This window comes from Podarcis tiliguerta (genome assembly GCF_965153285.1).
Source record: "Podarcis tiliguerta genome assembly, chromosome: 12".
Lineage (NCBI taxonomy): Eukaryota > Metazoa > Chordata > Lepidosauria > Squamata > Lacertidae > Podarcis > Podarcis tiliguerta.
In genome coordinates, this window is record NC_139545.1 from 58,434,609 (window position 1) to 58,451,769 (window position 17,161).

At 46.7% G+C, this 17,161-nt stretch overlaps 3 protein-coding genes across 6 annotated transcripts in view; 2 read left to right on the forward strand and 1 right to left on the reverse strand.

Annotated features, from left to right (window-relative positions):
• LOC310660977 (uncharacterized protein) overlaps positions 1–17,161 on the forward strand; it is a 776,342-nt gene that overhangs the window by 462,149 nt on the left and 297,032 nt on the right. The window lies entirely within an intron of this gene.
• The window catches only part of LOC310661044 (GTPase IMAP family member 4-like), a 195,147-nt gene that overhangs the window by 113,891 nt on the left and 64,095 nt on the right, over positions 1–17,161 (forward strand). The window lies entirely within an intron of this gene.
• LOC310661030 (erythroblast NAD(P)(+)--arginine ADP-ribosyltransferase-like) lies at positions 2,657–12,573 on the reverse strand. The gene is made up of 3 exons (XM_083406762.1): positions 12,056–12,573; positions 4,521–5,295; positions 2,657–3,295 (listed from the first exon to the last, which is right to left on the reverse strand). The coding sequence occupies exons 1-3, from the start codon at positions 12,119–12,121 to the stop codon at positions 3,285–3,287; spliced, it is 852 nt and encodes a 283-aa protein (XP_083262888.1). The 5' UTR covers positions 12,122–12,573; the 3' UTR covers positions 2,657–3,284.

Sequence of the window (17,161 nt, forward strand, 5' to 3'; positions counted from 1 at the left end):
GGTGACACAGTAATGCAAAGGAATCTGTTCAGGGGTCCAAAGGATGCTCTGAATCATCCCACCTGCAGGAGGGAAGTGTAGCAGGAACCCCCCCCCCCCATCATTCAGTTTGTACAGACTTCACACACACTCACACTCACACACTACATACGCTACACTTCTGTTATAAATTCATAGAAAATCAACCATACATCAGATTTGCACTGTTCCACTTTTATTTTACTCCATGAAGGAAGGACTACAAAATGGGGAAGGTTTGATACAGGCCAGCCATAATCCCTCGAACATTCCAGCACATTCACAGGAGCCCTGCCCAGTTGCTATGCCAACCCTGATGGTCTCAGACAGAAGGCCATCCACAACACAACAGACTGCATACAGGAGTGGATTCAACCTGGACTATAACAAAAGAACAGTGATTGGATTTCCCCTCAGGAGGCAGGAAACTGCAATCTCCCCTTTGTCACCTGGAAAGTACTCATGGGGAGGGGGAAAGGAGGAACCAGCCAGGTGACAGGACACTCAGGTTACCACCACAACTCCTCCCTCAACCCCTCCTTTCTGTAATGTATGCATGATGTTTCTGGGGGTGGGCTTGACCTAGAGGAGGGGAATTTCAAAAGTTTTTATAAGGTCTTGCACACCATTGTTCTGGGTCTTTCCTCTCTCCTGCGAGTGAGGGGAACACCCTGCTGCAACAGTACAATAAAGGCCAAGCCTACAGGCTGCTGATTTGCTCCTATTTACTCTGGTTGGTGTCTTTACTTTTTGTCCAAGGGAGCCCTCGGATTTTTCCGGCAACAGAAGTGAGGATGGCACGAAACTCTGGCCATTTCCAAGGTTCAGGGATTTTATTTATTATTACTCTATTTGCACAATTCATCTCTCTCTCTCTCTCTCTCTCTCTCTCTCTCTCTCACACACACACACACACACACACACACCACACACACACACACACACACACACCTTCAACACACCAGGCCTCATTTGTAAGTGAAGATATATTGAGGTGTTTGGTGCTTCCCCACCTGGACTCAAATGGCTGTTTAGCTACCTGTTTAGCTACCGGTTTCCTACCCAGTGGTCATCCTTGGTTAAAAAAACAAAAACAAAAAAACCCCTCCTTGACCCTCATTTTTCCTTCTGAAGAACAAGTGGGAGCTTTATACAGCCCCCGTTTGAAACAGTCAAAACTACTGCAGCAAAACTTGACAGTATTTTACAAACTTGGGAGGTGGGTGATTCATTTTTAGTCAGTTTTATTCTGTCAAGACTGTGCTCCTGAAATGAAGCCTGAATCTCCCCGTCTTTGTTGTGTAATGGATAGAATAGAATAAGGTTTGGATATAAATGCAATAAGGGACGCGGGTGGCGCTGTGGGTTAAACCACAGAGCCTCTTGGGTTTGCCAATCAGAAGGTCGGCAGTTCGAATCCCTTCAATGGGGTGAGCTTCCGTTGCTCGGTTCTTGCTCCTGCCCACCTAGCAGTTCAAAAGCACGTCAAAGTGCAAGTAGATAAATAGGTACTGCTCCGGTGGGAAGGTGAACGGCGTTTCCGTGCGCTGCTCTGATTCGCCAGAAGCGGCTTAGTCATGCTGGCCACATGACCCAGAAGCTGTACGCCAGCTCCCTCGGCCAGTAAAGCGAGATGAGCGCCGCAACCCCAGAGTTATCCGCGACTGGACATAATGGTCAGGGGTCCCTTTACCTCTATAAATGCAACAAGACAATGAAATGAATACTAAGCCTTGTGGATCAAAGCCTGTTTGCTGCTCTGCTTGTTCTCTGTGTGCGGAAGGGACCTTCTCGGCACAGGAAGGTGAGAAACTGCAAGGGAGAGGGCATACCTGGGGGAATTTATTGTCCCAAATTCATGGTGGAAATTCACTCACACTTTTTTGTGAGAATTCAGAATAAATTGTTGAATTTGGATCCTTCTTGGCTTCTCTATTTTTATTCACCTCAATTCCAGGAAGTGAGTTGAAAGAAATGACCGCAAGGAAGCCATCTCTGGAGTTCAAAATCAGCAGAGAGAGGACTCAGCTTGCACTGCTCACAAGGCGTTCCTTTTTGCTATTTTATACCAAGCCACGTGAAAAAGGCAATGATTTGGAAAATTATGAAGAATAACTGGCAAATGGTGAAAAGTGGCAGATTTTTAACATAGTAAAAGCACAGCGCTAACAATACCTTATATGGAAATGTTTGCAATACAACTACTAGGAGCATTGTATGGAAGCAATAGGAAACTGTTTGCATTAGCAAAGGGAAAGGGGCATGTCTTCAGGATTAGGCAGGAATCCGTCAACACAGCTGATTTGCAGAGGTCATTGCCTCTCAATCCTAGAGCACAATGTTGCTTTGCTGATCAAAATGAGAAAAACCTTGTGCACCACCTCTGTCTCCTTGAGGGAAAGGCAGTAACAAGGGTAAACTTTTTTTAAAAAAAGAACTAAATATTTTTTTGCCTCTCTTTACCTATTGACACATTCTTATTTCCTCACCTCCCCCACAGCAGCATATATTCTCATAATGTAATTGAGCACAGGTGGCTCTGGATGTTTGTGATGCGGAAGCCGCTCTTTCCCGCTTCCTCAGATGCAGAACGTTGCACAAAATGTCCAGAAGATCATCATCCAAACAAGGACAGAGATCAGTGTGTCCCCAAGATTATCATCTTCCTGGCTTATGGAAAACATTTGCGGATCACCTTAGCTCCCATTGTCCTCTTTTTGTCCTTAACAGCAGGGAGTGTGTTGGATGTCAACGTGGTATGTGTCCAACCACATTTGGTGTCCACCTTTGAATAGGCTAGGATTTTGTGCTGTTCCACATCCCCAAGGCAGCCATTTTGTGACTGGCAGGGGCACCAGCTCCTGGGGGCTGAGACCTGTTGTCCCCCTCCCCCATATTTGGGTGGTATGGACACCCTGCCAACGTTCAAAAATCATGGAGGCGGAGTGTGGAGCCAAGGGTGGCCCAGCTCCGGCCTCTGGCTCCTCCTCTTCCTGCTGTGGAAGGGAAGGAGGTTCAAAGCACTTCCTGTCGGTGGTGGCCCTGGGAGGAGGAGAGGCAGAGCCACTGAAGCCACACAGCTGCTGCATTCAGCTCTGCCCCCAGCTCCTCCTGACGTCGTGCCGTCGCACACATGACGTTGGCCCCTCCAGTCGCTTTCACAAGCTGGCGCCTCTGGTGACCAGCACCCACAGCACCTTCTCAGAATTCGAAGTGTTCCCACTGGTCCAAACATTGGGTGGCCCCTGGTCCACAGCATCGTCCTCCTAGTTCCCACCTAAAACAAGAACCACAACATTAGTATTTAAAATGGGGTATCAGAGTTTTTAGGGGGCTAACCAGGTTGGGAAAGCTGGGATAGCAGGCTTGTTGGTTTTTGAATGTCTTATGTACATTTTTCAATTTCGTTGTTCTGTATGGGACAATGACAATAAAGATTATCGTATCGTATCGTAGTCATTCATGTATTATTATCCTTCATGCTCCAAAAGGGGTCATCCACCGCCACCCCCGTCTCTCTCTTGGCATCATATCACCCCATGAGCACATTCCACACCGTGAGAAGTATGTGAGGAGGCTGCAGAGCTGAGCCAGTGAGGAGTGGAGCCCAGGAGGCAAAGGGCTGTGGCCAAGGGAGAGTCCTGAGGCATCTTCCTTCAGCTCCTGGGCCTGAGGTTCCCCATCCCAGATATAGGGCACCGTTAGCCCTCTAAAAAGAACCTTTCTAGAGCAAAATAGAGGACACATTTACCAACTTCCAGTTCTAACACTCTACCCATGAAAAAGAGGATGTGTCCTGGAAAAGGAGGATATATGGCAACCCTGCAATTCCTATCTCATTCTATATTAGGGAGAAATAATAAATCCAGGAACCCTTTTCCTGTTGGTGACAAACAAATGCCCTTTTCACTCTCCTTTATTGATTTTTATTATCGTATTAATTTGCAATAAAAAGGAGAGTAACTACCAAATACAAAAGAAAATTCAAAGTTGAAATACGCCAAAGGAGAAAGTGGATGAACCATTTCAAAAAAGTGCGTCTGGGTAGGAAGTTAACTTGTAGTGAATAAATAAGGAGACAAATGAGCTGCTATTTTACAAATCCAATATTGGGTGTACAGGGTTCATCTTTCAATGAATTTGTTTTAACAACTACTGTATATAATTTTCCTGTTTGAAGTTTGCTTTCTTTGCCTCTGCTTTGTAACTATAATTTTAACTCTGCTATTTGATGCTGCTTTTACTTCGTTATATTAGGGGTTGACATCCAACATTAGACATATCCAGAGTGGGAGTAATGAAATAAATTGACTTAAATCTACTGATATCAATAGGTCTACTCTATGACTAATGACAGTTATCCTTCCATTCAAGAAAGGAAGGTAGGAAGGAAGGGAGGGAGGGAGGGAGGGAGGAAGGAAGGAAGGAAGGAAGGAAGGAAGGAAGGAAGGAAGGAAACTTTGCTATTCTCTGATCCCAGGAGTAATTGCTTGGGTTCTTACCACTTGCATAAGCACAGTTGAATTTGCTGAATTTCCCAGCAGAGCGGAGCTGTATGCGGGTTGCGCCATCCACATCCTTTCTGGAACTTACAACCCTGAACTGCTCATAGGGTGGGATCAGAACCTCGTCCTCAACGGGCATGACAGAAAATTCTCTGATGAGAACCCCATGACAAGTGTAAATCTCAAAGATGGTTTTGGCCACAGGCTGTCCAACTCTTGATTCAGGATCTGCAGCGAAACCATGGGCAATCCCCTCTTGCCGTGATGAGGACGTGAATTGCCCAAAACGGACCGTATCCTTAACAGTAGCGCTGAAGTGGAGATTTCTGACCCCTCGAAACACCTCGTAGCAGGGGGGGCTGGGGGTGTTGGAGGTCCTCAGGTCCTGAAGGGCTCTGGTCAGGAGAAAGTGGAAGGTCTTGAAGTTGAAATTATTCCAGTAATGTTCCTTGGATCCCCCAGCTTTTCTTACAGCTGCGTTGAAATCAGGATACAACTTGGGTTCTTCAAGGGTATAAGCCATGATTGCTGCAGCGTACTCTGGCTTGAGGTTTCTGGGCCAGTTATTATCATCCCTCAAGCTGGCTGCTAATTTCCATGCTTTGGCATAAATTTTGTTTTTGAGGAGCTCGGTTTGGTTTAGCCATGCAATCTCCTTCTCCATCGTCTGTTCACAGCCCTCATATTGGTCATCGAAGGAATCCAGGGCCATGTCAAGCGTTAACTCGCTGCCTAAAAAACGGTCTTGTCTTGGGCTGGAGCTATGGGAGACCTCAAGCTGAAAAGAACAAGATTGTTAGGATAATTAGTCCGGTGCTGCCAATAAATCTTCCCTGATTGATTTATTGGCTACTCAGTCCAGCACGCTTCCGTTGCGTGAACTCTGCTTCACTCCTACAGCAGTAAAACACCTTAGCAGAATAAGCGCAGCATACGTGTGATAAAGGCTTAAATTAAACGAAGGCAGATTCTTTCCTTAAAGTCTTTTATTGCTCCGATAACATTGGCAAAAATCCATCAGAGTTCAGCTGCATCTCTGCCAGCTCCTCTCACCGAGCGAGCTACTGACACACTGACACTTTCGCTTTCACAGCACACAAAGAACATTCCAGTCTGCTCACGTCATTTCCTGGCAGACGTCCCAGGAAATCCCTCCCCTTTAGAGCCGAGGCATAGCAGTTTACCTCATTACTGCTCCCAACACCCCCTCTTGCCTCGGATCGGAGGGTAGAATCGAACCTTGGTCGTCCCAAACCTAAACCTACGCAAAACTCTCCATGTCTCTGGAAGGAGAGTGGCTTCGTTAAGCCATCAGCTAGGTTCTTCGCAGAGGGGCAATACTTCAGTGCTACTAATCCCTCTTGAACGCTTTGACACACATTCCGAAAGCGAATATCTAAATGTTTCGTCCTCGCTTTGAACTGTCCAGACTCTGCCAAACGTAGGCATGGTTGATTGTCTTCAAACACACGTATTGGTTGACAATCTACCCCACAGATTTCCTGCACTAAGCAAGCATAGAACTCCAGCTCTGTGCATATCTCTGAAAGAGCACTGAACTCAGCCTCAGTGGATGAGAGCGCTATAAGACTCTGCTTCTTGGATCTCCATCCAACTACTGAGTTCCCAAACTTAACCACTAGACCAGACACAGATTTGCGGTCCTTCAAATTAGCCCAATCAGCATCCACATGGCCGACCAGCTTGGCTTCTCCCTGTGCTGGCAACCTAAGACAAAGGTCTTTTGTTTCCTGCAGATATCTCAGAACTCTCTTGATGCCATTCCAGGCATGCACACTAGGGTTTGATGCTTCCCTGCTGAGCAGATTGACAGCGAAAGCAACATCAGGCCTGCTCCACTGGGACAAGTACAACAAACTCCCTAGGGCTGACTGAAACACTTCAGTATTTTCAAACACAGCACTGTCTCCTTGCTGGCTGTCTTTCACAAAATTAGTCTCCATTGGACTCCTGACTCCTGCACAATCACTCATTCTCATTTTCTGCAGCAATTGCTCAATTTTACCTCTCTGACTGAGCAAGAAACTTCCATCTTGTGTGCGTTCAACATTGACACCAAGATAGGTTTTGACAGCACCGAGCTGTTTCAACTTGAAACGTTTCCCTAGGTCTTTGGCAAACTTTTCTGCCTGTTCATCCGTCTCCGCAAAAAACAAAAGGTCGTCAACGAAAACTAACACCTGTTCCTGTTTCTCACCAGACCCTTTCAGGTAAAGACAACTATCAGCAACACTTTTTCTGAAACCTAACTCTTCCAAGGCTTCATTCAGGCACATGTTCCAGTTTCTGGCAGATTGACGCAAACCGTAGATAGATTTGTGCAACCTCCACACAACATCCTGCCTCTTGGTCTCAAACCCTGGAGGAGGCTTCATGTACAGCTCCTCCTGGAGATCTGAGTTTAGGTAGGCAACATCCACATCAAAGTGGTTTACCTTCCAGCCTCTCTGTGCCGCACAAGCTAAAAGCGTTCTCAGAGTCTCTGCACGTGATGTCGGCGAATACACTTCCGTGAAGTGTATTCCCTTCTTCTGAGAAAATCCACGTGCAACTAATCTCGCTCTATACTGCGGCTGTCCAGTCTCTGTGGGTTTCAAACGGTAAACCCACCTGCAACCTACTGCCTGTTTGCCTGGTGGCAGTTCAGTGAGTGAAAACACACCTAGATCCTTCATGGACTTCAACTCTTTGTCCATTGCCTTGTGCCACTCAGCTGCTTCTTCCTCAGGTAAACTCTGAATGTCCTCAAAGGACTCAGGTTCACATCTAGCTGAACCTACCTAGACACCTGAAGCCTCATACCGATCAGGAGGTCTCCTTGTCCTCGCTGATCTCCTCAGTGTGACTCTTGGTGACACTGCTTCTTCTTCCTCAACCTCAGCATCTTCCCCCTCTGACCTGCTGCGCCTCTTGGGCCTCACAGCTGGCTCAACGGGTGAAGAAGGCTCACTCTTTGGTTCAAGCTTGACTCTTGTCAGAGGAGGTGTTCTAGGTTCCCCTCCCTGAGGGAGTCTAAGTTGTCCCTGTCTTGGACTTTGTTGCTCTGGACCTTGGTCCCTTGCAACCACTTCATCATCCTCCTCTTCAGCGTCTGAGTCATAGGACTGTTGCATAACCACCTCTGGGTTTGTGTGCAGACGCTCCCAGCCTGCTTGCTCACAAAACTCTGCACTATTACTCACAACCAGTCTTGACTGATCACCACTGGGGTACGCAAACCTCCAGGCCTTTGAGCCAGGTTCATACCCTACAAAGATCATCTTCTTTGCCCTTGGCTCGCCTTTTCTGCGTAGGGCCTTTGGAATAAGCACCCAGGCTTCACAACCAAACACACGGAAGTAATTAACCTTGGGCTTTTTTCCATGCAGTAAGAAATACGGTGTATTTCCCACACTAGAGTTGTACACTCTGTTCTGTGTATGTACCACATACTTCCAAGCTTCAGACCAGAACTTTTGGGGTAGCCGAGCATCCCAAAGGATTGCAGAAACTGCCTCTTGCACTGTCCTGTTTTTCCTCTCTGCCACACCATTCTGTTGCGGAGAGTAAGGAGCAGTGAGTCTGTGGCTAATCCCCTGTTCCCTGAAAAAATCTTGCAGAGCGGATCCAGTGAATTCCGAGCCTCTATCACTCTGAAAGGCCTTAACTTTGGCGGAATATGTCACTTCTACAGCTATGATCCAATCTCTAATCACTTTAGCTGCCTCAGCTTTGGTTCTCAAAGCAAAGGTCCAAGAATTTCTCGAAAAATCATCAACCAGAATCAAAGAAAACTTTGACTTCCCCAAAGATTCCACCGCCATTGGCCCACACAAATCTGCATGAATTAACTCAAAAGGTTGTGTGGTGCGTCTCTCTGATTTCGGATAGGAGCAAGTTACAATCTTAGATTGCTTACATGCATTGCAATCTAAAAACTTGTCACAACTCTTAAAGTCACACCCTTCAGTTAAACTTGGGGCTTTCCTAAGAAATGCCCACCCCAAATGAGCAAAGCGTCTATGCCAAATATGAGCACAACCATTGTGGGGCGCTACATTCACACATTGCCCCTTGGCATCTTCTGCGTCTTCTTCTCCTGTGGACAAAGACAGGTTAACAGTAAACAAATTGTCTTTGGCATGCACTGTATAGACATGGTTGCCATCCTTGTAGAATTCGCACTTGTCACCTGCAAAAGAAACTTGAAAGCCCTCTGTTAGCAAATCATGTACACTCAACAGACAATTGGTCAAACCAGGCACTGCAAAAGCCTTAACTTCATGCTTAAGAAAAGGACAGTAAAACAATCCAGTCTCAGTCAATTTAGTTTTCGAACCATCCGCCACGACACAAAACTTGTCAGTCTCTACCCTCTTGCGATCCCGCAAGAGATTAGGCGACGGTACGAGGGTGTGGGTCGCTCCACTGTCAATGATGATTCCTAGAGGATTGTTGTGTTCACATTTCTGGGTCGCCATAGCAAAAACCCCCCTTTCACTGCCCCCTTGGCTAGGGCCTGTGTTGACTTTCTTCACTGTAGCCTTTGTTGCAACTCTCTCAGTTGCCATGGAGACTGGACTTCTCTCACGCAAGTCCACCGCTCTTATCAGTCCTTTCGCCAGATGTCCGACCTTGAAGGCTTCCACTGTAGACGGCTTCCCATGGGAAGATTTCTGTGCTCCTTCACGTAAACAGCTCTTGGTAGTAGCCTTTGGAGAAAGAGGCTTCTCTGCGCTGTTGCTTTCCTCTGCCCCCCCACTCTCAGCAGCCCTGGGGCTCCCAGGTCGATAACCTGCACCCCCTCTGGTGGGTCTGGTGGGTCTGGGGTTCTCCAAGCTTGGCCTTGGCCCCTCTCCAGGCTTCTCAAACAGACTCATCTCAGCATCAAAGCAGCTCTCTGCAGCAGCCACAGCAGCTCTGCTGCCCCCCTCTCTTGGGAGCTTCTCCCAGCTTCTCTCAGCTGGACTCTCGGCGCCATCTTGGCTCTCTGCCCCTTCTGGCGTCGCAGCGGCCACGTCTCGGCTTAGGCCTTCCACTCCTGCTTCACAAGCTTCTTGGAGTGCTCGCCACGCTGCACTAGGCCTTCTAGCCTCTTGTACCAGGGGTAACAGGTGTACGTCCACGTTTTCTGCTAGAAACGCTAGCACACGCTGCTCTGCTGCTTTCTGCACCTCTGTGCTCTCTGCTGCCTTCTGGGGTTTCTGGACAACACCCCACAAACCTGCCCCCACTAGGGAAAGCTCCACGTGAAAGCTCCACGCCAGCCACGTGCTGGGGGTAAGCTTCTGACATGGCAAAGGCTCACAGCCAAAACTGTGCTTCAGAGCCATCTTCCGCCCTTCTCAGCCCCTTTCTACTCACTCAGTCTCTCAAAGGGGATATTAAAGTTTTCTGAAGCTGCCTGAGCCATGGCCCTTCCCTTCTGTAGGCTTATACTCACTCAGCCAAAACCGGGAGTCTGTGGGGCTGTTGGCTCCTTGCGTCTGAGTCTTTCCGCTGTGCCTTTGAAGATCTGACACGCGATCTCAGCCCTCCGCAGCTTCAAAGCCTTTTTCCACACGTGCTGAAGTCCATAACCTTTGTTAGGATAATTAGTCCGGTGCTGCCAATAAATCTTCCCTGATTGATTTATTGGCTACTCAGTCCAGCACGCTTCCGTTGCGTGAACTCTGCTTCACTCCTACAGCAGTAAAACACCTTAGCAGAATAAGCGCAGCATACGTGTGATAAAGGCTTAAATTAAACGAAGGCAGATTCTTTCCTTAAAGTCTTTTATTGCTCCGATAACATTGGCAAAAATCCATCAGAGTTCAGCTGCATCTCTGCCAGCTCCTCTCACCGAGCGAGCTACTGACACACTGACACTTTCGCTTTCACAGCACACAAAGAACATTCCAGTCTGCTCACGTCATTTCCTGGCAGACGTCCCAGGAAATCCCTCCCCTTTAGAGCCGAGGCATAGCAGTTTACCTCATTACTGCTCCCAACAGCTCCCAACAAAGATGGGTAAGCAGCTTAGCATGCAAAGAGGCTGGGAAGGTGAGACTTTGCGACAGAGGCTCCTATCACAGGTCAAGTTACGCAGCATCTCTGACAAGTGGCCATCCAACCTCTGCTATGAAACCTCCAAGAAAGGAGTGTCCTTCAATGTTTCTACTCTATTGTTGTTTTAATTTATTTGAAAGTTTTTACATTGTTGATTTTTCTTATTAATAAGAAAACCAGGCAGAGGGCCTTCTTGGTAGTGGCACCCGCCCTGTGGAACGCCCTCCCATCAGATGTCAAGGAAATAAACAACTACCTGACTTTTAGAAGACATCTGAAGGCAGCCCTGTTTAGGGAACGTTTTTTATTTTTGATGTTTTGTTGTGTTTTTAATATTCTGTTGGGAGCCACCCAGAGCCAAATGGGCGGGGTATAGATAATAAATTGTTGTTTTTGTTCTATTTTTTTTGTAAAGCACATTGAGGTTTGTTTAGTTTTCACAAATCAAGCAGTGCACAATTTTTTATGATTAAATAAGGTGTTCCCCAAATCACTACCTGCTCTAAGAAAACAATAAAAAGGAAACGAGACCTCTTTACAAACTGCCCCCTTTCCTTGTTTGGGGTGTGTGCTGAGGCTTTTTCCAACTGCACATGTGCAAAAAACAAAAATATATCTATGCCCAAAGTGAAGAGGGTCTGGCTTCCTGGAAGTGGGATTGTGTCCAGTTAGCACTGAGAACAAGGAAGCGATGTTTCCCTTGGTATCTTCTAGGGCTCTCAGCAAGCCTTCCTTCTGACTTCTCCAGCTCCATGCAAAGCCATTGATCCTCTGCCCCTAGTTGTTAAGGGTTGGGCGGGGTGTGTGTGTGTGTGTGTGGAACTGTGAACAACTTCTTCAGTAAAGATCTGGATCTTTAGGGGGCAGAGAAGGCTCTCCATGATGGCTCTGCTCTGCCTCCCCAGCTGTGTGCAGTAATGCTTCTGAATGCCAGTTGCTGGAATACCAGTTGCTCTCGCACTCATGCCCTGCTTGTGGGCTTCCCATCTGGTTGGCTGCTGTAAGGACAAGATGCTGGACTAGATGGGCCACTGGCCTGATCCTACAGGCAGGCTCTTATGTTTTCCAGGCTCCATCTCTTCTGGCATCCAGTTACCTACAGTGCCCACTGACCAATCAGATACTTGCAGAAGCCAGCCCTTGCCAGTGTATAGCATCCTCGACCCTGGAGGTTAGCAGTCAGTGACTGACCTCCTTGGAGAATGCCTGGGCCAAGTCTGAGGAATGGCCAAAGCCCTGTGTTAGAGCAGAAGGTCCCAGGTGGGCATCTCCTGAAAGGGCTGGGAAAATCCCTTGCCTGAAACCCTGTAGGCAACACTGGTGGCTTCTCATCTTCCAGATCTGGCCTTCCTGGCCACAGCTACTGGTTCCTCCAGTCCTGTTAATAGGAGGCTGGTGAAACCCAAACTCCGGATTTAAGATTGAATTCTGGACTGAAGCCCATCTTTGCCCCCTCCTCCACCCTCCAAGGTGCCTTTTCATACCTGATTGTCTCCTGTGAAGATTCCCATCAGATGCAACACCAGGACTCTGTGGAGAGGGGACTTCATTGTCCACACTGTTCGTTTTTGCGGTGAAGCAAGTTAGGTGCAGGCAGAGCGGATATCTCTATCTGCACGCTTGCTTCGATTTGAAACTTACTTGCAGCTTTATGTGTTTTTTCTCACCGAAACAGGAAACAGGCCGATTTGAGGTTTCGGAGGCAGGGGAAGCTCACTTCCTCAATGTTCAACTAAGTTCATTCTAGCAAAAACATACCCAATGATAGGTCTTGTTTTCACAGAGGTTCCTCCAGTACCAGGAAGAGGGAGAGGCATGTTTTTCTACATCCTTCCCCTCAACACCATCAAAGAGCATTTCAATCTGCACTTCTGGTTTGTTACTCAGCCACATTAGAGGGGCGACTATTAGTATACAAAGCCCTCCATAGCTTGGGATCCGTTTACTTGACGGATTGGCTTGCCCGACTCCCAGCTCCGGAACTGGGACTTTTCACAAGTGCAGAGCCGTCTTTCCCATTGGTCTTAGTGGCGCGTTGCGCCAGGGCGCTAGCCTCTCAGGGGCGCCCCAGCGAGTGGGGGAGCTGCGCGCCTTTGCCCCCCCTTCCCTGCATGCCTGCCAGCTGTGCCCCCTCAACCATAGGGCTGGTGGGCGTGCAGCTTCCTTCCCAAGCCTCCTCGGGAGGAGAGCGATCCCTGCAGAGGATTGGGGAAAGGGCGACAGCTCTGGGAAATGGGGGGAGGGATCTTTGCACCACGGCTAGGGATATGCTTAAGACGTCCCTGCACAAGGGCCACCTAATCTCCCTCCTTCATTGGGCAGGCTTCTTTTAAACATTGCTTAAACTTCCTTTCCACAGGCAAGCCTACAAAGACATGGAATTTCATTGGTTACATTGCTTTTAAAAAGCTACTGGTTTGTAGATATATCTTGATAATTCAGACATGTTTATTGTTTTTAAAGTCTGTTTTTATCAGTATTTTAAATTATATGTGTGTGTGTGTATCTTGCTAAATAAGAATAAATAAATACAAGACACCCCACTAGGGATGTACTGTATTCCATAGCTTAGGTTGTGGTTAGGGATGGGCAAATTTTGGTTTATCTTCATTTTTCGATTCTCAAGTCCAGTCCTCCACATTTCCACATAAATTTGTGAGTATATATTTGTTTCAAGTCCTGCTGAAAATTCACCCCATCTTAGTTCAATTTACTCCTAATATACATAGATTTGTATGAAAGTTTGTCTAACACTCACAAGTTTTCAAAGCAATTTCTCCTAAAATAATGCATTTCTATATTCCATTTTTGACAATACAGTGGTACCTTGGTTCTCAAACTTCATGCGTTCCAGAAGTCTATTCCAAAACCAAAGCGCTGAACCCCTGACAGTTCCAAAACCAAGACACGCTTTCCCATAGGAAGTAATGCAAAAAGGATTACACCATTCCAGACTTTAAAAAACCCCTAAAACAGCAATTTAACATGGATTTTACACTCTAATGAGACCATTGATCCATAAAATGAAAGCAATAATCAATGTATTGTACTATTAAAATGAATAAGACAGTATTGTAGATGATAATAAATAAATAAATAAACATTTCTTACCTGCACTGATGATAGTCATTGTTTGGATGGGGGGCTTTTATCCATTTCTGCAGTCACACAATGAATCAATCAATCAGTAGCTGAACTGGGTTCCACACAGTCGCAAAAACAAATTAACCGACAAAGCCACAAAAACAAAAACGCAAAATAAATAGCCAAAACAAAAGTGCCAAATACAGTGGTACCTTGGTTCTCAAACTTAATCTGTTCTGGAAGTCCTTTTGACTTCTGAAAAACCAAGACGTGGCTTCTGGTTAGTGCAGGCGCCCCGGAAACAAGAGCCAACAGCTGCATCGGACATTCGGCTTCCAAAAAAACACTTCCAGGTTTTTGGTGTTTGGGAATCAAGGCGTTTGAGAACCAAGTTACCACTGTATAAACTTTTATATGCACTATTTGCCCTGTCATGTGCATTTTTACGCACATTATTTGGCTAGAGGACTGGGTTACAAAATCCAAAGAAGTGAGAATTCCAAAGATGGCTGTCTTTTGGTTTTCGCGCTGTTTGAGAAAGTGTGAATTAGGTTAGTTCACTTTTAAATGTGAACTGGAGCACATTTCCATGCTTAGTTGAGAGGGCCTGCCCAGGTGACGCACAAGCTCACTTGGGGTGGAAAGTACTGGCCGGGTTGCCAATGATGAAAAAACTTCTGGTCCAAGAGACGGCTGCCTAGGATTTTCCAAGGCTTGGGCACAACAATCTCCCTTGATCCTTAAAAGAATTGGGGGGGGGGGTATTAAAAGTGTGTTTTATCAACATTGCTGAGCAAACTGGCTTGTGGTCCTTCACTCTCCACAGGGAGTCCTGCGAAGGGTATTTCAGTGGAGGAGGCGGGATATTGGGGACAGTGGCGTAGCAAGGTCAGGTGGTACCCGGTGCAGATAGGACTGGCTGCGGGTTGAATGATGATGAGTCACCAGTTGTTTACGTCTTGCTCGAGTACAAACTGCAGAGACAGACTTAGGCAGAACGAAACACCCCCTGCCCTTCCTTGTCCATTTGCTCTCCACTACACAGCGTCGATTTCAGCCGCGTTTTGTTGCGTTTCTTGACTGAACTAACAAGTTTCAATATGTATTGTGTTGACTTGCTGAGGTTACTTAATTGTCAGACGAAGTTTTCAAACTCGTTTTAAATAATATTATTTCCCCCCCAAAAAAGTGTCGTGAGCCCAATTTAAAAAAAAATTAAAATTATTTTAAAAACACGATATTTTTGCCATTTTGTCGCGCGCGCGCGCGCGCGCGCACACACACACACACAGTGATGACACCCAGGGTGGACCGCACCCCCCTCCTACGCCACTGGTAGGGGAGAATCTAAAATAAACGTATACTGAGCTCTCAAGAAGATTGTCCTGCGCTGAGGCAAACTTCCCTCAATGGTCCCTAGATGTCAGCATAGGCCTAGGAGCATTCCATTTCTTCGCTTTCCCTTATTCTGTTAAGGAGAACTCTCCTCTGGAAAACTCATCCCATGCCAACACTGTCCCTGTTAGGTGCCAAGGGAGTGGGATTCTGAATCCCTATGCTTTTGCGTTCTCCTTCATTATGGTCTCATTCTAGCCCTGTTTTGCGGAGAGCCAAAGCCTTCAGGAAACACACCCTGAGGCAACGCCCCCCCTTGCCCTGGGTCTCCAGCCTATCTTTGATTACAAGGCAGACAGACCCCAGGACCCCAGGACTGGCTCCACGATATGCTGCAACTTAGAAACAAATAACTCATAACACATCCATTGACCGCTGCAAGAACAACCAGTGCCAAGACATGGAAATAATTACAAATAATGGTTGATTGTGGACCAATAGTCGAATGCAAACAACAGGATTGGAAAAAAAAAAATTAAAAGTAGCAAGAGGGCAAAAGAATCATGATGATTTTTATGCAATCTGATGTGAGTTTATTGATTACTCAAATAAAGAGGCATATGGAAGAACCGTACCCAAAGTTTACAGCACAGTCTAGCGTGCATGAAGTACATATTTTAACTTTCCCCCTACCCCTTTCCTATAAATTCCTATAAATTCTAATTGTTATTGATACAAAATTCCTCTTACTTATTGTCACTGTTACTTTGCACCATTTCATATCTGTAGTAATTGTCATATTTTTGCTATATACACTTTGACACAACCTTGTCAGAAACATTTGTCTGTGTGTTTATTGTTGTTTTAATTTTATGTAATTGTTGCATGTCATATGCTCTAATGTAAACAAAGATATAGCTCAATGCAACCATGATAAACAGCTTAAAGATGAAAAGGAATAAGAACTATGTTACCCACCCCCAAAAAAGAACTGAACTGCGTTGAATGAGGACACCAAAACATTTCTCCCATAGTCCATCCAAGCAGCAGTTAAACATTTCTAAAAAGTATAAACACACACGCAGCAAGATAGAGTTGCATGACTTGTGCCTTCCTTTTGTCTCCATCTCTGGACAGGTTCTGGACCATCAAGGACTGACCACACCTGCCTTGTCCTTAAGGACCTTCATCTCTGCACCATGTCCCAGTCCCCCCACCCCCTGCACCACTGCTGGTTTGGTTGGTCTTCCAGATCTATGGGTTGTGTTGGTGCTGGGGAGATGGCAGGAAGTGACGTTGCTTGCAAGACATATCCATGCTACTAATGCAGGGCAGGAGCCCAGCTGATGTAAGGACCATGCTGTGTGACTGGGAAATGCCCTGCTCAAAGATCCTCTGTTGGACCATGCTGGCTAAGTATTGGTGGGATGGTGGGTTAGATGGCAAGGGCGGCGGTGGCAGCACACTGTGCTACGGAGCTGGGAAACTGGGTCCCACTGACTCTCCCACCTCCTTGTTGGGGTGAAGGAACATCAACACAGGTCTAGGGTACAAACTCTGGTGCCTCCAGTAGGCTGGGGGCACCTTAAAATCCCTGTGGCACTTTGAGAAACACGCCCCACCCTTAAACGCCATGCTCCGGGGGTGGAGGTACTGGAGGAAGAAGTGGGAGCAAGCTCTGCTTTGGGCCTTCTCATGCCATGCACAGCTCGACAACTTTCTTGGCCAGCACTGGGAAACTTGTGTCCAGGAAACACGAAGGGCATGGGGGAGAGAGAGGTCAACATCCCAATGTTTTGCAAGGTGAAGGCCAGACAGAATGCAGCTCCAGACAGAAACATGGAAGGTGCCTAAAGAAGCCAGGGTGGCTATCTAAAGAACTTTTAACTGAGTTAAGATTAAAAAAGGATGTGTACAAAAAATGGAAAAGGGGGGAAACCACCAAAGAGGAATTCAAACAAATAGCCAGCACGTGTAGACACAAAGTCAGAAAAGCTAAAGCACAGAATGAACTCAGGCTTGCTAGAGAGGTTAAAAGCAACAAAAAAGGCTTCTATGGGTATGTTCGTAGCAAAAGGAAGAACAAAGAAACAGTGGGGTCACTCAGAGGGGAAGATGGTGAAATGCAAACAGGGGACACAGAAAGGGCTGAACTCCTCAATGCCTTCTTT